This window comes from Chiloscyllium punctatum, chromosome 38 (genome assembly GCF_047496795.1).
Source record: "Chiloscyllium punctatum isolate Juve2018m chromosome 38, sChiPun1.3, whole genome shotgun sequence".
Classification (NCBI taxonomy): domain Eukaryota; kingdom Metazoa; phylum Chordata; class Chondrichthyes; order Orectolobiformes; family Hemiscylliidae; genus Chiloscyllium; species Chiloscyllium punctatum.
The window spans coordinates 63,628,978-63,654,866 of record NC_092776.1 but is presented as its reverse complement, the minus strand read 5'-3'; the positions used below and the strand labels follow the sequence as shown (position 1 = coordinate 63,654,866).

The following is a 25,889-nucleotide window of genomic DNA, read 5'->3' as shown; positions in this document are numbered from 1 at the left end:
TATTTGACCCTACTACTACTGCTGGCAGTGCATTCCATGCACTCATCACTGGGGAAGTCGTGTTGCAGGAATTGGTTAGGCCACTTTTGGAATATTGTGTGCAATTCTGGTCTCCTTCCCTCGGAAGGATGTTGTGAAACTTGAAAGGGTTCAGAAAAGATTTACGAGAATGTTGCCAGGGTTGGAGGATTTGAGCTATAGGGAGAAGTTGAATAGGCTGTGGCTGTTTCCCCTGGAGCGTTGGAGGTTGAGGGGTGACCTTACAGAGGTTTATAAAATCATGAGGGGTGTGGATAGAATAAATAGACAAGGTCTTTTCCCTGGGACGGGGGAATCCAGAATGAGAGAGCATATTTTTAGGGTGAGAGAGGAAAGATAATATAAAAGAGACCTAAGATGCAGCATTTTCACACACAGGGTGGTGCGTGTAGGGAATGATCTGCCAGAGGAAGTGATGGAGGCTGGTACAATTGCAACATTCAAAAGGCATCTGGATGGCTATATGAATAGGAAGGGTTTATAGGGATATGGGCTGGGTGCTGACAAGTGGGACTAGATTAGGTTGGGATATTCGGTTGGCATGGACGAGTTGGACCACAGGGCACCCAACTGTGTCTCCGTGTAAAGAACCAACTTCTGACATCTCCTCTAAACTTTCCTTCACTCACCTTAAAATTATGCCTGCTCATGATCGCAATTTCTGCCCTGGGAAAAAAAATCTCTGACTCATCGCTGTACCAATGCCTCTTATCATTTTGTACACTTCTATCAAGTTGCTTCTCATCCTTCTTCACTCCAATTAGAAAAGCCCTAGCTCCCTCAACCTTTCTTCATAAGGCATGCCCCTCCAGTCCAGGCAGCATCCTGGTAAATCTCCTCTGCACCTAAAGCATTCACATCCTTCCTATAATAAGGCAACCAGAACTGAACACAATATTCCAAGTGTGGTCTAACCAGGGCTCTACAGGGCTGCAACACAACCTTGCGGCTCTTAAACTCAATCCCACAGGTAATGAAAATCAAAACACCATATACCTTCTTAATAACCTGATGCCACATGGGTGTCAACTTTGAGGGATCTATTGACATGGACCTCAAGATCCCTCTGTTTCTCCATACTGCCAAGAATTTTTAAATTTTATTTTAATTTTAATTTAATCTTGTAATCTGCTTTCAAATTCAATCTTCCAAAATGAATCATTTCACATTTTTCCATTTATCGCCCTGTTCTACCTCCTGTCAATGTCCAATTGCAACCTACACCAGCCCTCCACATGATCCACCACTTCACCAACTTTTGTGTCATTAGCAAATTTACTAATTCACCCTTCCACTTCCTCATTCAAGTCATTTATAAAAATCACAAACAGCAGAGACCCCAGAACCGATCCCTTCAGAACACCACTGGTCACTGAGCTCCAGGCTGAATACTTTCCATCTACTACCACCCTCTGTATTCTATGGGCCAGCCAATTCTGTAACCAGACAGACAAATCTCCCTGTATTCCATGCTTCCTTACTTTCTGAAGGAGCCTACCTTCAGAAAGGGGAACCTTATCAAATACCTTGTTAAAATCCATGTACACTATATCCACTGCTCCATCTTCATCAATGTGTTTTGTCACATCCTCAAAGAATTTAATAAGACTATATCTAATCAAACTATGGTTTTCCAAGTAATCACAAATTCTGTCTCTGAAAGGCACAATAATCTCTTCCCTTGCTTCCTGTATTAACATTGAGTATACCCCGACTGGCCTAGGGGACTTATCCATCCTCTTGTTTTTAAACATTTCTAGCACATCGTCCTTCTTAACATCAACCTGTTTGAGCATTTCAGCCTGTTTCACATGTTCCTCACAAACGACAAGGTCCTTCTCACTAGTAAGTGCTGAAGCGAAGTATTCATTAAGAGCCTCTTCTGACTCCAGGCTCAAGTTCCCTCCACCATACCTGATTAGTCCTACCCTCACTCTGGCCATCCTCTTGTTCCTCATGTAAGTGTAGAACACCTTGGAGGTTTCCTTAATCCGGCCCACTAAAGCTTTTTCAAGTCCCCTTCTAGCTCCCCCAAGTCCATTCTTCAGTTCCCTCCTGGCTACCGTGTAACTCTCTAGAGCCCTGTCTGATCCTTGCCTCCGCAACCTTAAATAAGCTTCCTTCTTCCTCTTCACTAGATGTTTCACATCCCTTGTCACCCAAGGTTCTTTCACCCTACAATCCCTTCCTTGCCTCAGTGGAACAAACCTATCCAGCACTCACAGCAAGTGCTTCCGAAACAACCTCTACATTTCTGTTGTGCATTTCCCTGAAAACATCTGTTCCCAATTTAGGCATTGTAATTCCCCCTCCCCTAATTAAATACTTTAACGGTTAGGGAGTTGTGATCACTATCACTGAAATGCTTTTCCACCAGGAGATCAATACTTGACCTGATTTGTTGCCAAACGCCAAGTCAGCCTATCTACACACTGAGTCAGGTACGCTTCCTGGACACACGTGACAAAAACTGCTCCATCCAAACTATTTGCACTAAGGAGGTACCAAACAATATTAGGGAAGTTGAAGTCACTCATGACAACAACCCTGTAACTTCTGCACATTTCCAAAATCTTCCTCCCATTCTGCTCCTCTATGTCTCTGTTGCAACTGGGGAGTCTGTAGAAAATTCCCAGTAAAGTGATTGCTCTTTTCCTGATTCTAACTTCCACCCATACTGACTCTGTAGAGAAACCCTCCTCCTCTGTGCTGACCATTTCCTCATGGACTGTGATCAAAGATGTTTTTTTCTTTGCAAATTTCTCCATGAAGGACAGGTGATACATAATCGTCCAACTACTTGAAGCGTTCCACAGCAACAAGGCCAGACCCATCCTTCGCAATACCAGGGACAGGTAGAAACTCAGTGCACAGTGACACAAAAAGGTGCTTGCATCAGGATGAGGGCCGCATTGGGTACGTTCCCCTCCCACCCCACACCACCACCACCACTTATCCAGCGTTTTGTACATGGTGTCCCATCTTAGACCTACAGATGAAGTGGACAATGGCTCAGGTGACTGCAAAGGTGCTTGTCTGGGAATGAACCAGACCTGTGCCATGAACAACAACAGAGAGAGTGACTGACACCAGATGACCAGGTTTTTACCCACATTGAGAAGGGAGTGGTTCTCCCATCAGCCCAGTTACTTTGGCAATATGCCCCTCCCAAGTTTTGCACATGCTCCAACCCCTTCAAATCCATTTCCCAACACCTTCAGATAATCTGTCGTGTTGGTGAAGGGGATATAGAATCGGTCAGCCCAGTTCCCAACGAACATGGCCTTAACTCTTGCCTTGATTTACATTGGCTCCTGAGGCCAGTTCAAACTGCTCATGGTTGCTCATGAGTCTGAGCAGAAACAGAGACATCATTCATGCAGACTACATCAACTGCCACTACCCTCATCTATTCCTCAAAGAAAAACAACCAAACTTATTAATCATGATCTCATCCCTTACAAAGCCATTCTGACTGTCCTTGATCAATCCATGCCTTTTCAAATGGAGATCAATTTGGTCAGAATTCTGTTCCAATAATTTCCCACCACTGATGTTAATCCTACTGACCTGGGGTTTCCTGTGTTATTCTTAACCAATTCTTAATAATGGTACCACTCAGCTCTTCTCCAGTCCTCAGGCACCTCTCTTAGGCTAGGGAATTTGAAAATTAATGTCAGGGCCCCTGCAATCTCCTCCCTTCCTGCCCACAGCAGCCTGAGATAAGTGTTATCAGGGCCTAAGGATTTATCCACTTTCAAGTCTGCTGAAACAGCTAATACCTCCTCTCTCTCAATGCTAATATATCATTGCACTGGCCTGACTTCTTTACTTGCACCATCCTTCTTTACAGTAAATACAGATGCAAAATCCACTTTTGAAATCTCAGCTATGTATTCCAGCTCCACATATGGATTGCTGCTTTGGTCCTCAATTGGCTGTACTCCAGCATCTGCAGTCCTCACTTTCTCCTAGAAGATTTTAACCTACTGCGAATCCTCTTGTAAGGATGCCTTCCTTGAAGAAGCTCTCTTCCTCCCTCCTCTTCGTAGGATATGTGGAACAGTCCATCTTCCGCAGCTACACTGGCACCACCCCCCACCTTTTCCTCCGCTACATCGATGACTGTATCAGCGCTGCCTCGTGCTCCCACGAGGTTAGACTTTACCAACACCTTCCACCCCGACCTCAAATTTACCTAGACCATCTCAGACTCCTCCCTCCCCTTCCTAGACCTCTCCATTTCTATCTCGGGCGACCATTCCTGAAGAAGGGCTCATGCGACACAATTTCTGGCTGTACTCTTTCCCCGGATATTCTCTTGCACCATTATGCGCAGTTCTGGGCCCCACATCTCAGGAAGGATGTACTGGTCCTGACGTGTGTTCAGAGGAGGTTCATGAGAATGGTCACAGGAATGAAAAACCAAAGGTATGAGGAAAGGTTGAGGACTCTGGGTTTATACTCGATGGAGTTTAGAAGGATGAGAGGGGAACTAATTGAAATATCCAAAATACTGAATGACCTGGACAGAGTAGATGTTCCCATTGGTAGGAGAGACTAGGACCTGAGGGCACAGCATTAGAGTAAAGGGAAAACCTTTTAGAACAGAGATAAGGAGAAACTTCTTCACCCAGAGAGTGGTGAATCTATGGAATTCATTGTCACAGAAGGTTGCAGAGGCCAGGTCATTGGGTATATTTAAAACTGGGGCAGATAGATTCATGAGTGTCAAGGGGAGAAAGTAGGAAAATGGAGTTCGGAAACTTATCAGCCATGCTAGGATGGTGGAGTGGGCTCAATGGGCTGAGTGGCCTAATTTCTGCTCCTATGTCTTATGGTCTTATGGCTCATATGGTCTAATAAACTTATAAAATTTGGATTTTCCTTGCTGTTACCTGCTAGTATTTTCTCATTCCCCTCTTTTCACTTTCCTGATTTTTTTAAAGTAAACCCCTGCACTTTCTCTGCTCCTCTCGGGCAACCACTATTGAAACTTTGGAGCAGAAGTAGGCCATTCAGCCCATCGAGTCTGCTCTGCCATTCAATCCTGTAACTAGTGGAGTGCCACTGGGATCAGTGATTGTCACAACTTCTTACAATATGTATTAATGATTTGGATCTGGTATTATGAACCAGGCCAGATCATCTTCAAAATATGGAGAAAGTGAGGACTGCAGATGCTGGAGACCAGAGTTGAAAAATGTGTTGCTGGAAAAACACAGCAGGCCAGACAGCATCCGAGGGGCAGGAGAATCGACGTTTCGGGCATAAGCCCTTCTTCAGGAATCTCACCTATTTTCTCTGACTCCTGAAGAAGGGCTTATGCCTGAAACGTCGATTCTCCTGCTCCTCGGATGCTGCCTGGCCTGCTGTGTTTTTCCAGCAACACATCTTCAAACTATTTCAAGAAGGTAGCCTAGACCCTAATTTTTTCTTACTTTAAAGGCAGATGTGTTGTGAGTGTTCCAGGTGTGATGCAACTGGTCAAACAAAGAACAAAGAAAATTACAGATCAGGAACAGGCCCTTTAGCCCTCCAAGCCTGCGCCGATTCAGATCCTCTATCTAAACCTGTCATCTATTTTCCACAGACCTGTATTCGTCCGCTCCCTGCCCATTCATGTATCTGTCTAGATACTGCTTAAGTGATGCTATCATGCCTGCCTCTACCACCTCCGCTGGCAATGTGTTCCAGGTACCCACCACCTTCTATGTAAAGAACTTTTCATGCATATCTCCCTTAAACTTTTCCCTTCTCACCTTGAACTTGTGAACCTTAGTAACTGAGTCCCCAAGTCTGAGGAAAAAGCTTCTTGCTATCCACTCTGGCTATACCTCTCATGATTTTGTAAACCTCAATCAGGTCCCCCCTCAACCTCCATCTTTCTAAGAAAAGTAATCCTAATCTATTCAACCTCTCTTCATAGCTAGCACCCTCCATACCAGGCAACATCCTGGTCAATCTCCTCTGTATCCTCTCCAAAATATCCACATTCTTCTAGTAACGTGGTGACTAGAACTGTACGTAGTATTCCAAATCTGGCCGAACCAAAGTCTTATACAACTGTAACATGACCTGCCAACTCTTGTACTCAATACCCTGTCCGATGAAGTAAAGCATGCTGTATGTCTTCTAGACCACTCTATCGACCTGCATTGTCATCTTCAGGGCACAATGGACCTGAACACCCAGATCTCTCTGTTACATCAATTTTCCCCAGGACTTTTCCATTTACCGTATAGTTCGCTCTTGAATTGGATCTTCCAAAATGCATCACCTTGCATTTGCCTGGATTGAACTCCATTTGCCATTTCTCCACCCAACTCTCCAAACCATCTGCATTCTCTGACAGTCCCCCTCACTATCTGCGACTCCACCAATCTTAGTGTCATCTGAAAACTTGCTAATCGGGCCACCTATACCTTCCTCCAGATCTTTTATGTACCTGACAAGTAACAATGGTCCCAGCACAGATCCCTGTGGAAGACCACTGGTCACAGTTCTCCATTTTGGGAAACTTACTTTCACTATTACTCTCTGTCGCCTGTTGCCCAACCAGTTCTCTATCCATCTAGCTAGTACACTCATTTCTCCATCAGCTTACCATGGGGAACCTGATTAAATGCCTTACTGAAGTCCATGTATAAGACATCTACAGCCCTTCCCTCATCAATCTTTTGTCACTTCCTCAAAAAATTCTATTAAGTTGGTAAGACATGACCTTCCCTGCACAAAACCATGTTTCTGATCACTGATAAGTCCATTTTCTTCCAAATGGGAATAGATGCTATCCCTCAGTATTTTCTCCAGCGGCTTCCCTACCACTGATGTCAGGCTCATTGGTCTATAGTTAACTGGGTCATTCTTGCTACCCTTCTTAAACAAAGGGACAACATCAGCAATTCTCCAGTCCTCTGGGACCTCACCCGTGTTCAATGATGCTGCAAAGATATCTGTTAAGGCCCCAGCGAATTCCTCTCTCGCTTCCCTCAGAAACCTAGGATTGGTCCCATCTGGACCTGGTGACTTGTCCACCTTAATGCATTTTAGAATACCCAACACTTCCTCCCCTCTTATACTGACTTGACCTAGAGTAATCAAACATCTATCCCTAACCTCAACATCAGTAATGTCTCTGTCCTCGGTGAATACCGATGCAAAGTACTCATTAAGAATCTCACCCATTTTCTCTGACTCCACGCATAACTTTCCTCCTTTGTCCTTGAGTGGGCTAACCCTTTCTCTCTTTACCCTCTTGTTCCTTATATATGAATAAAAGGCTTTGGGATTTTCCTTTGTTCTGTTTGCTAAGGATATTTAATGACCCCTTTAAACCCCTTAATTCCTCATTTCAGATTGGTCCTACTTTCCTGATATTCTTCCAAAGCTTCATCTGTTTTCAGTCGCCTAGTCCTTTTTCCTCTTAGCCAGTCTCACTGGGCTTTAAGCAAAACAGAGTTTATTTGAACACTACAGTTGAAACATGAACATCAGAAAGCAGAATTTAGAATAACTTAACTATTGGAAACTTCAATTAACATCCAATACAGTAACATCCCATAAACACACTACTTGGCAAAAAGGTAGTTTCAAACACAGATTCTTACAGGCAGGAGGAAACAACATCCAGAGAGAGATTTCAGAGAAAGTCAGAGGAATCCTTTTTAGAAACTTGTAACTCATCTGGACTCACACATCTTGTGATGCTGCAGTTAAAAAAAAACTGGGAAGTCTGAACTGGAGAACTGACCACTCCCATTCCATTGTTAAACTGTTAAACTCCCTGAACTCTTTGGCACCTCTGCCTTTATGACCTCTCTTCGAGAAAACCAAGGACAAAATGGCCCTTTTAAAGTGATAACATCGTCACAGAGGGAAATGAATGTACTATTGGCAAGTTTGAGCTTGACACAAAAATAGGTAGGAAGGCCCAAAAATGACACAAAGGTTCTGCTGAGGGATAGGGACAGATTGCATGAATGAGAAAAATTGGCAATTAGAATATAATGTGAAAACGTGCATGATTACTAACCTTGGCAGACAAAATAGGGGAGGTGTATGTTATTTAAATGGAAAGAGACTGCAGAGAGTGACAGAACAGAGGGATTTGTGATTTGTGTATGAATCTAGCTAGCATACAAGTTCAACAGGTAATAGGGAATGTTGATCTTCATTTCATGTGAAATATAAAATGAAGTATATATCTTGCTAACAAAATATAGGGCACTATTGATCCCCACAAGAATATTGTGAATGGTTTTCGTCCCCCTTTCAATGGAAAGATATTCTGACATTGAAGGCAGTACAGAGATGGCTCACTAGTTTGATTCTGGATCTGGGAGGATTTTCTTATGAAGAAAGATTGAGCATGTTTGTCTCATACTCATTACAGTTTAGAAGGATGAGAGGTGACCCGAATGAAATATGTAAGATTCTGAGGCAGCTTGATGGTTGGATGCTCAGAGGATATTTTCCTTTGTGGAAGAGTCTGGAACCAGAGGGCATAGTCTCAGAGTACAAATTTGCTCATTAAAAACAGAGATGAGGAGGAATTTCTTCCCCCAGGGGATAGTGAATCTATGAAACTCTATACCGCAGAGAACTGTCAAATCTGGGTCACTAAGTGTATTCAAAATTAAGATGGACAGCATTTAATCACTAAGGAAATGGAGGGTTATGGGAATAAAGCAAGAAAATGGATTTGAGGACGATCAGATCAGCTGTTGGATGGTGCAGCAGATGCAATGGGCTAAATTTCCTAAATCTCCCATGTCTTATGTTTAATGGTTTTATGGTCTTGAGAACTGGGGGAACTAAAAATCGATAAATGTGAACTATTAGAAAGGTTGTTTGTATGTAATGTTGATAAATCACTAGGATCAGATAAGTTGCAGCCAAGGATATTGAGGGAAATAAAGATAGAAATTACAGAAGTTCTGGCAATATTCTCTCAATCCTGCTTCGATTCAAGCGTGGTCCCAGAGGACGAGAGTGATGTAACTAGAACAGTACAGCACAGGACCAGGCCCTTCGGCCCATCATCCTCGCTCATAAATGAATTCAGCTCAGAAGCTACAGGCCAATATGTTCCTTTGTGATAGGGAAGGTATGAAAAACGATAATTTGAGATAAAATTAAGTCACTTGTTTAAGTATATATTAATAAAGGAAAGCCAGTATACATTTGTTGAGGTAAAATTGTGTTAAATTAACTTACTTCAGCTTTTAGTGACGTTCTAGAGATGGTTGATGAAGGCAATGCAGTTGATGTGGTGTCCATGGATTTCCGAAAGGCATTTGATAAAGTGTCGTGTAACAAACATATCAGCAAAATTCGAGTTGGTGAAACAAAGGGACCAGTAGCATGAATATAAAACTGGCTGAGTGCTGGAAATAGAGTAGTCATCAAATGTTTTTCAGACTAGAGTGGTGATTTCTACTGGCGATCCCTAGATCTTAACTGGGGTAAGGGCTTCAGATTTTTGAATACATTTGGTCACACTTCACTGGCTTCGTGAACTGGAAAACAAGTCCTGCTCTTCTTAGAATCAGTATAAAAGGTAAAGATTTTATTAAAATATGCAAAATCCCCGATGGGTCTTCCTTTTTAGACTCAGGTTGACAGAAACTAAGTATGGTGCTGGAAAAGCACAGCCAGTCAGGCAGCATCAAGGAGCAGGAGAGTCGATGTTTTGAGCATAAGCTCCCTGTCAGGAATGAGGGGGAAAAGCTTATGCTCGAAACGTCGACTCTCCTGCTCCTCGGATACTGCCCAACCGACTGTTTTTCCAGCACCACAATTTTCAACTGATCTGCAGCATCTGCAGTCCTCACTTTCTCTTCAGGTTGACAGCAAGCATGGACCAGGTTTCCGTACTTCACAACAATTGCTATTTGTTACAAATTAATAGATTTTAGCTATTGGCAATGGGGCATGTAATGTACTGACATGGATGGAGAACTGTTTACAGAGTCATAGAGATCAAAAATACAGAAAAAGGTCCTTTGGCCCATTGTGTCAGTGCTGGCAAATACAACCACCTAACTATTCTAATCCCATTTTCCAGCATTTGGCTCAGAACCTTTTAGCCCACATCAAAATACTTCTTAAATATTAAGAGGGTTTCAGCCTCTCCCATGGCAGTGAGTTTCAGTTCCCATCATTCTCTGAATGAAAAATCTTTTTCCTCACATCTACTCGAACCATTCTGCCTCTTACCTTAAATCTATGCCCTTATCATTGATCCCTCCTTCAAGGGATGGGGTTCATTCCTATACCCAGTATATGCTCCTCATGGTATTATACACTTCAATCTTGTCACCCCTCAAATCTCCTTTGTTCCAAGAAAAACAACCCAATCTATCCGATCTCTCTTCATTAACTGCAATTCTCCAGCCCAGACAACATCCTGGTAAACCTCCTCAACACCCTCTCCAGTGTCATAACACCCTTCCAATAATGTGGATTCCAGAGTTGCACATAATAATCTAGCTGTGGCCTTACCAATGTTTTATACAGGTACAGCATAACCTCCAAATTCGTAAAATCAATGCCTTGAATAATAAAGGCAAGTGTCCAATATACCTTGTTAACTACTTTATTCACCTGTCCTGATACCTTGAGGGATCAGTATACTGCACATGGACATCAAGGTCCCTCTGATCCTAAATGCTTCCAAGGGTCCTACTGCTCATCACGTATTCCTTTGCATAAAACAATATAAAGAACTGCAGACGCTCGAAATCTGAAATAAAAAAGAAACAAAAACAGAAATTGCTAGAGAAACTCAGCAGGTCTGGCATCATGCTGCCCAAAAAGGCAAAGTTAACATTTTGAGTCCAGTGACCTTTCGCCAGGACATGTTTGAGTTTCTGCAGCAATTTCTGTTTTTGTTAAGCCTGCTCTGCCATTCAACAAGCTCATAGCTGATCTGACGACATTCCTCACAACCACTTTTCTGCTGTTTCCCAATAATCTTTGATTGCCTGAATGATCACAGGTGGCACGGTGGCTCAGTGGTTAGCACTGCTGCCTCACAGCACCAGGGACCCGGGATCAATTCCAGACTTGGGTGACTGTCTGTGTGGAGTCTGCACATTCTCCCCGTATCTATGTGGGTTTCCTCCGGGTGTTTCGGTTTCCTCCCACAATCCAAAGATGTGCAGGTCAGGTGAATTGGCCATGCTGAATTGATTAGATTAGATTAGATTACTTAAAGTGTGGAAACAGGCCCTTCAGCCCAACAAGTCCACACCGACCCGCCAAAGCGCAACCCACCCAAACCCTGCATTTACCCCTTCACCTAACACTACAGGCAATTTAGCATGGCCAATTCACCTAACCTGCACATTTTTTGGACTGTGGGAGGAAACCGGAGCATCCAGAGGAAACCCACGCAAACACGGGGAGAATGTGCAAACTCCACACAGTCAGTCGCCTGAGGCAGGAATTGAACCCGGGTCTCTGGCGCTGTGAGGCAGCAGAGATAACCACTGTGCCACCGTGCTGTCCGTAGTGTTCAGGGATGTGAAGGTTAGGTGCACTAGTCAGGGGTAAATATAGGGTATAGGGTAGGAGAATGGGTCTGGATGGTTACTCTTCAGAGGGTCGGTCTGGACTTGTTGGGCCAAAGGGCCTGTTTCTACACTGTAGGGATTCTATGATCAAGAACCTACCTATCTCAGTCTTTAATATATGCAAGGACTCTGCCTCCATTGGTCTCTGTGGCAAGGAGTTCCAAAGACTCAGAACACTCTGAGAAAAGAAATACCTCCTCAACTCAGTCTTAAACTAGCACCCCTTTTGCCTGAGACTCTGCCCTCTGGTCCTCTACTCTTCCATAAGGGGAAACATTCTCTCAGCATTTATCCTATCAAGCCCTTTAAGAATTCTACATGTTTCACTGAGGTCACCTCTCATTCTTCTAAACTCCAAACAATAGAGTCACAACTTATTTAACCTTTGTTTCTAAGACAACCTCTCCATACTGGATATCAACCTAGTGAACTCTCTGTGAACTTGCACCATTAAAATATGTTTCCTTAAATAAGGGGCCAAAACTCCTTTCAGTACTCCAGAGTACTGCACTCTCACTAGCACACTGTACAGTTGCAGTAAGACTTCCAGACTCTTATACTCCAACCCACTCGAAATAAGGGCTAATATTCCAACAGCCCTTCGATTAACCTGCTGCACCAGGAGTCATTGAATCATCAAGTCCTACAGCACAGAGACAGACCCTTCAGCCTAAACTGGTCCATCTTGACCAAAATGTCCATCCACGCTAACCCCATTTCCCTGCACTTGGCCAATATCCTTCTTAAACTTTCCTATCCGCGTATCTGTCCAAATGCATTTTAAATGTTGTTAATGTACCCGCCTCGATCATTTCCACTGGCAGCTCATTCCATATGCGTACCACCCTTTGCGAAAAAAAGCTGCCACTCAGATTCCCTTTAATTCCTTCCCCTCTAATCTTAAACTGATGCCCTCTACTCCTTGATTCCCCAACCCTGGGAAAAAGACTGAGTGCATTCACCCTGTCCATGCCTCTCATGATCTATACAAATCTATAATATCCCCCCTTTATTCTCTTACACTCTAAAGACAAAAGTTCTAGCTTGTCCAACATCAGCCTATAACTCAGGCTGTTGAATCCTGGCAATATCTTTGTAAATTTCTCCTGCACTCTTTCCAGTTTAATGACATCCTTCCTTTAGCAAGGTGACCAAAACTGAACACAATACTCCAAATGCAGCCTCACCAGCATCCTGTCCAACAGCAACATAACTTCCCAACTTCTGTACTCAGGGCCCTCTCTGATGAAGGCCAGTGTTTCAAAAGTCTTTTTCACCTCCCTGTCTACCTGTGACTGAACTTTCGGAGAACTGTGAACCTGAACTCCAAGAGTTTCACTCTGTTCCACTCCACTGTTTAAGGACTAACTATTCACTGTGAAACTCTTACCTTGTTTTGATATCACAAAATGCAAGACCTCACACTTATCTTAAACTCCATATGCCATTTCTCGATGCACTTCCCCAGCTTATCAAGGTCCTGGTTCAAATTCTGATAACCTTCCTCACTATTGATGATAACCTTTCACATTGTCTGCGAGCTCACTTTCTGTGTTTTGTAAACAAGTATCCCCACGTCCCTCAGGTTTGCAGCTTTCTGCAGTTTTTTTCTCTATTTAACTAATAATCTGTCAGAGTCATAGAGTCAGAGGAATGTACAGCATGGAAACAGACCCTTCAGTCCAACTCATCCTAACCTAATCTTCCTGGATGTGAAGGCTTCGGAGAGGTGCAAAAGAAGCTTACCTGGATATTGACTGGAGTGGAGTGTATTAGCTATAAGGAGAGATTGGACAAACTTAGATTGTTTTTGCTCGAGCATCAGAGGTTGAGGGGCGACCTGATAGAGGTGTATGAAAATATGAGAGGATTGGGTAGGGTGGATGGTCAGAGTCTTTTTTTCCCAAGGTGGTAACGTCAAATACCAGTGGCATAGGTTTAAGGCGAGGGCGTGCAGTTTGAGAGATGTGAGAGGCAAGTTTGTTTTTGCACAGAGAATAGTACCTGGAATGTGCTGCCGGGGAGGTGGTAGAAGTAGCTACAATAGTCATGTTTAAGAGGCATTTAAACAGACACATGAACTGGCAGAGAATAGAGGGATATGGACCATATGCAGGTAGGTGGGATTAGTTTAGGGTGGAAATAGTTGGCACAGACAGTGTCTGTTCCTGGTCTATGTTCTATATTCACAGAGGTTCAGAAGAACAAGGTGGGCTATCTTATAGAAACCTATAAAAATCTAACAGGACTAGATAGAGTAAACAGAAAGCAGTTGGAGCCAAAACACAAGGCTATCAAGAAGGAATTAGAGTTAAAGGGTTCGAAGGGGATAGGGAGAAAGCAGGATCAGGGTATTAAGTTGAGTGATCAGTCATGATCATATTGAATGGCATAACTGGCCTGATGAGTCAAATGACCTACTCCAGCTTGTGATGGTACTGTGCCTTTAAGAAGGATTTGTTCTTGCTGTTTATCATGTTGTCTGTGGTACCATAATGCCTGCTTCAGAAGCAGTGGGTAAACAGCTTTGAGCTCCCAGACTGTTTCTTCTTCAATTGGACAAATGAAGCATGAATGTGTATAGTCAGGTTCACACAGACCTAAGGCTTTAGTTCTGCTTTCAGTTGAAGTTGGAAATTTTTGGGAGTTGCCTGTTGAAGATGCTGGATACAGCTCTCTCTGCTTTTGCTAAAAGCTTGAATTCTTTCTTTGCTGCTAGGTTGCTCATTTTGCTGCTCTTTTCTCCTGGACTGGAGATAACACATGAGAAAATCTGTTTTGCTGAACTTGCTCTTGCCAGGCTGTGTTTATGGGATGCTGCTACATTGGAACAATTGATGAGTAGTAGTTAAATAATATAGTTGTTTGTTAAGTATTGCAATAGATTTAACATTATACCAATCTGTTTCTTTTTTGTTTGCATTTTAATTGTGGTTAAAACTATAAGAATAAAGTGTGGCTCAGTGGTTAGCATTGCTGCCTCATAGTGCCAGGGACCCGGGTTCAATTCCCACCTCGGGCAACTGTCTATGTGGAGTTTGCACATTCTCCCTGTGTCTGTGTGGGTTTCCTCCGGGTGCTCCGGTTTCCTCCCACAGTCCAAAGATGTGCAGGTCAGGTGAATTGGCCATGCTAAATGGCCCATAGTGTTAGATGCATCAATTAAGGAATGGGTCTGGGTGGGTTACTCTTTGGAGGGTCGGTGTGGATTGGTTGGGCTGAAGGGCCTGTTTCCACACTGTAGGGAATCTAATCTAAAATAACTACAATGACTCCAGTATCCTGTCACCAAGTCATCCTTTATTTACATGTGCACATATCCTTTTCCCCCTGCACCCATGTTGTGTGTGTGCAGGTGTGAGACACAGTGAAAGACACGAGCTGCATGAATCTTTATTCAATTTCCACCACCAGGAAGAATAGAAAACACCTGAGTAGCCAGTGACGAGCAGTGCCTCATCACATCAAAGGGCAATGCTAATTCCCTGTTTATATATTTTTTGTTTTCTCATTTCTTTTTTTTCTTTTTTTTAAATGTCTGATGCTTTTATAATTTTTTTTACCCCCACACTACCGCCTGACTGTGGTAGTGCTTATTTTTTCCCCAGCACCCATGTGTGTGCAGGTGTGAGACAAATTCCCTGTTTATTTTTTTTTCCTGTTTATATTTTTTTATTAAGCAATTACAAAACACAGTTTACAAAAAACAGTTAACATTTACAGCTGTATACAATAGCAATTTTACAAGGGAGAGGAGCAGCAAAGTTAGGCCCCAAACCCTACCGTTCAATCAGTTTACAGGGAATTGAGGACAAACTTCAAATAATTCTCTGTTTCTTTTCTTTTTTTTAAAGGGAAAACACTCGAGTGGCCAGTGACAAGCAGTGCCCTTCTCTCCATTTTTTTTTATTAACCCCCACACTACCGCCTAACTGCGGTAGTGCTTATTTTTCCCCAGCACCCATGGTGTGTGTGTGTGTGCAGGTGTGAGACACAGTGAAAGACACAAAGTGCACGAATCTTTATTCAATTTCCACCACCAGGAAGATAGGAAAAACACCCGAGTGGCCAGTGACAAGCACTGCCCTTCTCATCAAAGGGCAATGCTGTGTGAGCAAAACAGTGAAGGGGAGGGTAGGGACTAAATCAAAATAGAGTTGGACGGGGAAATAATGCACTCCACTCCCTGCGGCGCCCACCTCTCCCTGAACAACTCCAGGGTGTTGGTGGACACCGCGTGCTCCTTCTCCAAGGACACCCGAACCCTAACGTAACCCCGGAAGAGGGGCAGGAATTCCCTGTTTTTTTTTCTCGTTTTTTTTTTATTTCAACACCCGAGTAGCTAGTGACAAGCACTGCCCTTCACATCAAAGGGCAATGCTGTGTGAATCCCCTGGTTATATATTTTTTTTCAGATACACCTGTTCTTTTTTTTTATTTTCTTTTTTTTTGTCTTTCTTTTTCCTTTTTTTTAACCCCCACACTACCGCCTAAGTGCGGTAGTGCTTATTTTTTTCCCCAGCACCCATGGTGTGTGTGTGTGTAGATGTGAGACACAGTGAAAGACACAGAGTGCACAAATCTTTATTCAATTTCCACCACCAGGAAGATAGGAAAAACACCCAAGTGGCCAGTGACAAGCACTGCCCTTCAAACCATAGGGCAATGCTGTGTGAACAAAAACAGTGAAGGGAAGGGTAGGGACTAAATCAAAATAGAGTTGGACGGGGAAATAATGCACTCCACTCCCTGCGGCGCCCACCTCTCCCTGAACAACTCCAGGGTGTCGGTGGACACCGCGTGCTCCTTCTCCAAGGACACCCGAACCCTAACGTAACCCCGGAAGAGGGGCAGGAATTCCCTGTTTATATCTGTCAACCATGGCTCCCTGATTGGCCAATTATAATCAATGAGCTCATAGTCAATGAGATTCACTTGGCTCTCATTCCAACCACATTCCTAATGAGGGCTTATGCCCGAAGCAACGACTCTCCTGCTCCTTGGATGCTGCCTGACCTGCTGTGCTTTTCCAGCACCACACTTTTCGACCCTGATCTCCAGCATCTGCAGTCCTCAGTTTCACTCATTCCAATCACTACTGTGTGTTTTGCTTAAAGACTAACAATTCAATCACATCTGGAATAAATGCCTTGCACTTGCCTTAAATAAGATAAAAGTTAGTTTCTAGGCTATCTCTTTGATATTTTGAATAGGTTTTGGAATGATCCATAACTAACTGGGAGCTCAGATCGAAATCTCTAGTTCTAGTTTGGGTTTAGAATAATTGGTCTGAAAAACAATGAGTGGTGCGTGTTAGTGTTCTCTTTTCAGGTGTTGCATTCATTTGATTTAAACAGGGTATGCCGTGTGTATCACTGGCTCTTTCAGTGGCTAAGAGATTCCTGATTGTGGAAGCTGTCACTTGGGGTGATTTGCAGAGGAGGGTAAGGCAAATCTTTCAGAATTAGCAGACAAACTGAATTTGAGGTTGCCTGTGCCCATGAGGAAAGTAGACATAATTGCAGTGAAAGCTCAGCATTTTAAAGCACCAGAACTGCAATCAGAATAATTGGAAATGGCTAAAATTCAATTGCAAATGAAACTGTTTGAATTAGAGGCAAATGAAAAAGAGAGGCAAAAGCAAAAGAGAGAGAAACAGCTTGAATGATGATTAAAGCAGAAGAAAGGGAGAAAGAGACTGTTTTGAACTTCAGAAGCTGTAAATGTTGACTTAAAATGGCAGTGGTAGAGGCAAATGGTGAGATTAATGATGAATAGCAAACCCATTGTAGTCAAGTTCTAGTGGGGTTGTGTTTAAATATATCTAAGTGTTACCAAGGTTTAAGGAGAAGGCCGTAGAACCTTTTCCATTTCATTTGAGAAAGTGGCCAATGCTGGTGTTGTTGTTTCAAACAAATTTAGTAGGTAGAGCGAATGAGATGCTTGCGTCACTATCAGAGAAGGTATCTGGGGAGCATGATGAGGTGAAAAGTGCCATCATCCGTGCATTTGTGCTTGTGCCAGAAGCCTACTGACAGTTTTGGGAATCTAAGGAGGGAACTTGGTCAAACATGCATACAGCTTGAAAAGATTAAACAAAGTAACTTTGATAGGTGGATAAGGGCATTGAAAAGAGGTCAAATATGTGACAGTCTTAGAGAGACTAATATTTTGGAGGAGTTAAAAAATTAACTTCCTGAAACAGGAAGAACTCATGTCGAAAAGCAGAGAGCTAGTACTGCAAGATTAGAGACAGAAATGGTAGATGATTATAAATCAGTTCATAAATCAAATTTAGGCTTCTGACATCAATTTCAATCTATGAGGGATAGAAATTGAGGAAAAGAGAAATCTTCAGGTGGTAGTGAAAAGGAGATCACATTGAAAATCGTAGATAGTTTACCACAGGATGAAAAGGAAACCCATGAGGGAGAAAGAGAATTTAAAAACCTCAGGTGTTTTTATTGAAATAAAATAGGACACATGAAGTTAGAGTTTTACTGGTTTAGAAAAAAACACAATGAAGACGGGTGTGGGAAAGCAGAATAAGTCAGTGGGATTTATTAACAGAAAGCACAGAAGAAGCTAAACAGGTGCAAAATAAAAGTACAGGGTGGTCAGGAGTTGGTTGAGAAGAAAGTGCCAGATCTATTTAAAGAATTTACTTGCATGGGTAAGGTTTACTCATGTATGCCAGGAGGAGCAGGTAAAGAAATGAAGATTTTAAGGGATAAGGAAGCAAGTCAATCTTTGATGGTGAGAGATAAAGACATATGTAATTCAGAAAGAATATCGGCAGGAAAAATCATACTATGTGGAATTCATGGTGAGAAGAGAGATTGGAGAGTCCAGTGGTGGTAGGGCTAACGGGGAAATCCTTGATTCCTGAAATACAGTTTATCCTTGATAATGTTATAACTAAAACACTGCTGGAGTAATGCCTCTTGTGGTTGAAAAGCCAATGGAAAATCAGACAACTGAGGTGTTACAGCAAGTATATTCTGGCAGTTTTGCTGACTGTGTGGTAACAAGGCCACAAAGCATAGGTTGAAACAGGAGGAAAAATTGAAGAATTAAAGATAAGGAAGTTGAAGTTCAATTTATCAGAAACCATTTTTGATTGAATGATTGAGAAAAAAATAAGATGGGCAGAAAGATGGAAAGATATTCTTTTGTTAAATATTTCAATAGAGTTAAAGCTATGACAATTGTTTTCTCTTTTGTTCATATTTTAAATTTGGGGAGCAATAATGACCCACAAGAGGAAGCATCCATTCCATGTATATTTTATCCAGACCTTTTATCATCTTGAATACCTCAATTTGACCTCCCCTCATTCTTCTAAATTTCAGAGAGTTTCAGCCTAAACTGTTCAATCTTTCTTCATACAACAAACCCCTTATCTAGTGAATCTCCTCTGAACTGCCTCCAGTGCCATTACATCTTTCCTCAAATAAGGGGACTAAGACTGCACACAGTACTCCAGATGCAGTCTCACTAATGCCTTGTATCACTGCAACAATATTTCCTTACCTTAACATTCTATTCCTTTAGCTATAAAAGCCAACATTCCGTTTGCTTTCTTTATTATCTGCTGTGTCTGCATGCTAGTTTTCTGTGACTTATGAACAAGGATACCCAGATCCCTCTGCACCGGCGCCTCCCGAAGTCTGTTTTAGATAATGGGTCGCCTTCCCATTTTTTCGACCAAAATGCATGATCTCACACTTATCCACTGTAAACTCCATCTGATTGGAAGGGAGAGTTCACCTTCCCCTGCCACCGCAGGAATTGCAAAACCTGGACCCACACCTCCTCCCTCACCTCCATCCAAGACCCCAAAGGAGCCTCCCACATCCATCAAAGTTTCACCTGCACTTCCACAAATGTCATTTATTGCATCTGTTGCTCCTGATGTGGTCTCCTTTACATTGGGGAGACTGGACGCCTTCTCGCAGAGTGCTTCAGGGAACATCTCCGGGACACCCGCACCAATCAATCCCACCTCCCCGTGGCCGAACATTTCAACCCCCCCTCCCACTCTGCTGAGGGCTTGCAAGTCCTGGGCCTCCTCCACCATCACTCCCTCACCACCCGACGCCTCGAGGAAGAACGCCTCATCTTCGGCCTCGGAATGCTTCAACCCCAGGGCATCAATGTGGACTTCACCAGTTTCCTCATTTCCCTTCCCCCCACTTTACCCCAGTACCAAACTTCCAGCTCAGAACCATCCTCATGACCTGTCCCACCTGTCAATCTTCCTTCCCATCTATTCGCTCCACCCTCCTCCCCTCCCATTTATCTCTCTATCCCCGATGCTTCCAGCCTCATTCCTGATGAAGGGCTCCTGCTCCTCAGATGCTGCCTGACCTGCTGTGCATTTCCAGCATCACTTTAATCTTGACACTAGTTACATTTTGCCAACCAGAAAAAAATCATTTAATACAACTCTCTGTCTTCTGTCCATCAGCCAGTCATCTAGCTAAACTAATAAATTACCCCTAATCCCATATGATTCAACCTTGTCAATTAACCTTTTGTGTGGCACCTCATCAAAGGCCTTCCAGAAGTCCAGATATATTACATCTACAAGATCTGCAATGTCCACTTTGCCTTATATCTTCAAAGAACTCTAGCAAATTAATAAAACATGATTTGCCTTTCATAAAACCATACTGATGGATAATGTTTTAACTGTCCAAATGTCCTAACATTGCTTCCTTGATAATTAATTGTAATAACAGATGTTAAACTAATTGATCTGTAATTCCCCATATTTTGCCTCCCTCTCTTTTTGAATTAGCATTTTTCCAATCCACTGGAACCTTTCCCGTGTCAGGGAATTTTGGAATATTGTAAACATTGGATCCACCGCCACTTCCTTGAATACTCTAGGATATAGGCCATCATGCCTGGGGACTTGTCTGCCCTCAATCCTATTAGTTTGCTGAGTCCCTATCAATGTTCCACCTTTTCTATAGCCTTTGACTCGCCCGTTCCAATAGAAACATTACTATTGTCCTCCACTGTGAAAACTGGGGCAGAGTATTGATTTAGCATCTCTGCCATTTCAGTGTTTCCCACTATTAGCTCTCCAGTTTCATTTTCCAAGGGACCAACATTCACTTTATCGACTCTCTTTCCTTTTATACACCCAGAGATGCTTTTGCTATCTTTTTTGATATTTTGTTCTGGTTTTCTTTCATAATTTACCTTAGCTTTTTTTTTAGTATCCCTTCATTTATGTTTGGAAGTTTCCCAATCTTGAAAAATATGGTGCTGGAAAAATGTAGCAGGCCAGGCAGCATCTGAGGAGCAGGAGAATCGACGTTTCAGGCATAAGCCCTTCTTCAGGAAGAAGGGCTTATGCCCGAAACGTCAATTCTCCCGCTCCTCGGATGCTGCCTGGCCTGCTGTGTTTTTCCAGCACCACATTTTTCAACTCTGGTACTCACATTCTCCAAATTTCCCAATCTTCCAGCCTGCCACCGGCCTTTGCAATATGGTATATCTTAGTTTTTGATTTTATATGTCCTTGACCTCCTTGTTTAGCCATGGATGTATTTTTACCCCCTTTACCATCTTTCTTTCTCACTGGGATATCTTTTAGTTGTGAGGAATTGAGTAGGTCCTTTAACATCTGCTACTGCTCATCTGCTCTCTTACTAATTAACCTTCCTGCCCAATCTACTCTGGCCAAATCTGTCCTCGTGCCTATATAAGTTCCTTTGTTTAATTCCAGAACACTACTGTGGATCTCCACTTTCTCACCCCCAAACTGAATATTGAATTATATCATACTATGGTTATACTCCTTAGAGGATCCTTAACTATGATGTCATCAATTAATCTCTCCTCACTACACAATATCAAATCCAGAGTAGCCTGGTCCCTGGTTGGTTCTACAACGTACTGCTCCAAGAAACAACCTCTAATACATTCGGTCTGCAGGCTTCCCTTGCCAATTTGATTCTTCCAATCTATGTGCACATTGAAATCACCCATGATTTTCTTGCAAACCTCTAATAGTTCCTGGTTTATACTGTGCCCCATTGTAAGAACTATTGTTTGTGGACCTAAAGATATACTCCTACCAAGTATATCTTCCCTTTGCTATTTCTTATTTCTACCCACACTGATTCCACAACTCGAGCACTGGAACGTGTCCAGCGGAGATTCACACGGATGATCCCTGGAATGACAGGTCTAGCATATGAGGAACGGCTGAGGATACTGGGATTGTATTCGTTGGAGTTTAGAAGATTAAGGGGAGATCTAATAGAGACGTACAAAATAATACATGGCTTTGAAAAGGTGGATGCTAGAAAATTGTTTCTGTTAGGCGAGGAGACTAGGACCCGTGGACACAGCCTTAGAATTAGAGGGGGTCATTTCAGAACGGAAATGCGGAGACATTTCTTCAGCCAGAGAGTGGTGGGCCTGTGGAATTCATTGCCACGGAGTGCAGTGGAAGCCGGGACGCTAAATGTCTTCAAGGCCGAGATTGATAGGTTCTTGTTGTCTAGAGGAATTAAGGGCTACGGGGAGAATGCTGGCAAGTGGAGCTGAAATGCGCATCAGCCATGATTGAATGGCGGAGTGGACTCGATGGGCCGAATGGCCTTACTTCCACTCCTATGTCTTATGGTCTTATGGTCTTATGGAGCTCCTGTGCTTATTTAATTTCTCATTATAGCACTGATCCCTTCCTTCACCTGCAATGTTACACCACCTCCTTTTCCTTTTAGTCTATCTTTCCAAAATGCTGAGCACCCTTAGATATTCAATTCCCAGACCTGGTCTTCTTGTAATCATGCCTCTGTAATCAATACCAAATCATACCCCTTTGTTTCTATTTGCACCATTAACTCATTAATTTTATTTTGAATGCTTTGTGCATTCAGATACAACATTTTTAAGTTTGTTCTACTGATAAATTTCCCTACTTTTTTTTAATATTCCTTACTGCATCACTTCTTCTATCCCTTACCTTTTACTGTGTGGTAACCATCCATCGCATCGCTAACCTGCACTCTTACCTCCTCCTTTAATTTGGGTTTTCTAATGTCCCCTACAACTGAACCATTCCCCATCCGGTCCCAACCCCACCCCACACCCCCAAGCAATTTAGTTTAAAGCCCTGTCTACAGCCCTAGTTATGTGATTTGCTAGAATTCTGGTCCCAGCACAATTCAGATGAAGACCATCCGGTCGGAACAGGTCCCTTCCTCCCTCGTACTGGTGCCAATGTCCCATGAATTCAAACCCATTTCTCCCACACCAAACTTTGAGCCACACATTTACCTGCTTAATCTTATTGATCCTGTGCCAATTAACTTGTGGCTTAGGTAGTAATCCAAAGATTTTAGGTTCCGCTTTTTAAATTTAGCTCCTAGCTATTATTACTCCCTTAGCAGAACCTCTGCCCTAGTTTTATCTATTACGTGGACCACAACCACTGGATCTTTCCATTTCCACTCCAGTTCCTCCGCAGGCCAAATGAGATATCCCGAACCTGAGCACCAGGTAGGCAATGCAACCTTCCAGACTCTTGATCCTGGCCACAGAGATGAGCGTCTATGCCTCTAACTATACTATCCCCAATTACAATGACACTTCTCTTCTCTCCCCCTACTTGAATAGCTCCCTGCACCACAGTGCTGCAGTGAGTCGGCTCATCCTCCCTGCAGTCCCCACTCCCATCCACGTAGGGAGCAAAACCTGTGAACCTGTTGGATAATGACAGGGGCTGAGGGTCCTGCAGCTCTACCTCCTGGATCTCTCTACCTGCCTCACTCACAGCCACACCCTCCTGTTCCTGATCACTGGCCAAATTCAAGTTATTTAGTTTAAGGGGTGAGACTGTCTCCTGCAATACAACATCCAGGTAAATCTCCCCTTCCCTGATGTCTCACAATTTTTGAAGCTTAGACTCCAGTTCATCGACTCTGAGCCAGAGATTCTCGAGCAATAAACATTTACTACAGACACTGGGAACCACAATGGAGTCCATCAGCTCCCACATCATGCAGGAACGACACATTGCCTGACCCTCCAACCTTATTTTATTTAATTGGTTTTGAATTTTTTTTCAATGTTTTAACTGTTTATATGTCTCTGCTTATTATCTCAATCTGAACACAAGTTGTAAGCAATAATTTAACAAGGATTCAATTTAACATATTCAAATTTGGCAGACTCCCTATTAGCGAATCAAATCACAGCCTTCCTGTGGCATCATTTTTCAGGCCCCCCTCAGTTGAAACACACAGAATCAGAATCCGATTCCCCAAAGTAAGTTTTTATATCACTTACCATCCCAGGCTGCTCTCTGGTTCACTTCTGCTCACCTCCAGTGAGGAGGCACAGAGCAACCAGTTCACAATTTAAAAAGTCTCTGACTATTGATTAACAGTAACAATTTACAACAACTAGCGAGGGAAAATAAACTGGCTTTCTTGAGGCTTTGGGTTTGTTTTGGTACAGAACAGCCTCTGTTCTCAGAGGATGGAAGAGTTCTGACCATGCTGTTTATACCACAAAACTGTTCAGTGACCTGGGAGTCAAACATGTCATTGTTTGCAAGCAGAAGACATATGATAAGTGCTGGTAGCTTGCTTTTAAAAAGGGCAACAGAACTTTCCATAATTCTTGGTTTAAAAAAAGTTCTTTTTCCCAATTCTGGCCACAATCAAGAATATAGAAAAATAGAAATGTATAAATATTAATCAACCAGACATTGGTACATGGGCCACAATTTCCGAATTTGGGAATAACTTGTCATGTTGAAGTCTTGTGAACTGTGAGGATAATATTGAACTTCAAAAGGACACAGAGTCACTGGAATGGATAAATTTCATGTATAGGAATGTGAGGTAAATTACTTTGATTAAAGGAATGTGGTAAAGTAATTTAAAACAAAAGGTACAATTCCAAAATTGTTGTAGAAGCACAAGGATATACACAAATAAAATGTGTTCTAATGGTTTGTTGTGGTACGGCAGGTCAATAAAGCATCTGAGATCCTTTGATTTTTAAACAGATATATACAGTAAAAATCTTGGGAGGTTATAGTGAACCTTCATAAAACACTACTTCCACCTCAACTAAATTTTGGGGACACTTTAGGAAAGATATGTGAAGACAACAGAGAGGGTGCCAAAACGATAGTTTCAGGACTGAGGAACTGCAGTAAATTGGATGCATTAGACTGTTCTCTTTGGAGAAGGTTGAAGGTGGAGAGGCAGGACAGATATATTTGGTGGTGGAATCAGGCCAAGGAATGTGGAATTTATGGATTATCAATGCAACCAGGATGGCTGCACACCAGTCCTGTTAGACTCCAGGGGACTTTTTGATTTTCAGTCCCATTAACTTCTCCAATAACTTTCTTATTAATATAAATTATGTTCAGTCGATCCTTCTTAATTCTTTGCTAAATGCCAGACTATACATCTTCTTTCAGAAAAAGGAGAGTTTTTAGCTTTGGATCTCGGAGGTTCCATTTTCCGTGTGTTAAGGGTGAAGGTGTCAGAAGATGGACGGCAAGTTGTCCACATATCCAGTGAGAATTATCCCATGACTGAACATATGAAACATGAAAACAGTCAACAGGTAACTACATTCATTCAATGCTTTTAACTAAAGCAGATCCAGACTGAGAAATTCACACCACTCAATTTTACCATTTGTTTCCCCAGTTTTTTGATTACATCGCTGAATGCCTGGGAGATTTCATTGAGAAACAGAAACTAAAAGATAAAAAGCTTCCACTTGGCTTCACATTTTCCTTCCCTTGCAGACAGAGCAAACTGGATGAGGTGAGAGTCAACAGTGAGGAGGGGATTCAGTTTTTTGGTCACTCCACAGCACCATGGGTTGTGAGAAACGGTGATTAGTACAGCTCCTTGCTACACTGATGTCACAAAAGCATGGGGAAACCAGACTAGTCCCACTCCTAATCGCAAGCCATTGAGTCTAGTTTCTAGGTTTATCAGATGCCTCAATTTGACAGATCCAAAATCTTCACTGTCCCTTACACTGTCCACAATTAACATGGAGGCAACCAACTGCATTGTCCAAAATATGTTAATGCTACGACTGAAAGTTCCATTCATAACTTGCTTTTGGTAATTGCCCCTAAAGTCAATAAATACTTTCTTTGTTGAATTGCAGTGTACTTTACTCATGCTGCACTTAGACATTCTGCTTAGAGCAAACCTGCTGTGATGTGCACAACTGGTGAAGGCCCTGCTTGTGCTACACAAAGCC

At 42.6% G+C, this 25,889-nt stretch overlaps 1 protein-coding gene across 1 annotated transcript in view; it reads left to right on the top strand.

Annotated features, from left to right (window-relative positions):
* The window catches only part of LOC140463675 (hexokinase-1-like), a 158,532-nt gene that overhangs the window by 12,246 nt on the left and 120,397 nt on the right, over positions 1 to 25,889 (top strand). The window contains exons 2-3 of the mRNA XM_072558016.1: positions 25,084 to 25,232; positions 25,319 to 25,438. Coding sequence (XP_072414117.1) covers positions 25,084 to 25,232; positions 25,319 to 25,438 — 269 coding nt within the window. The remainder of the gene's footprint in view (positions 1 to 25,083; positions 25,233 to 25,318; positions 25,439 to 25,889) is intronic.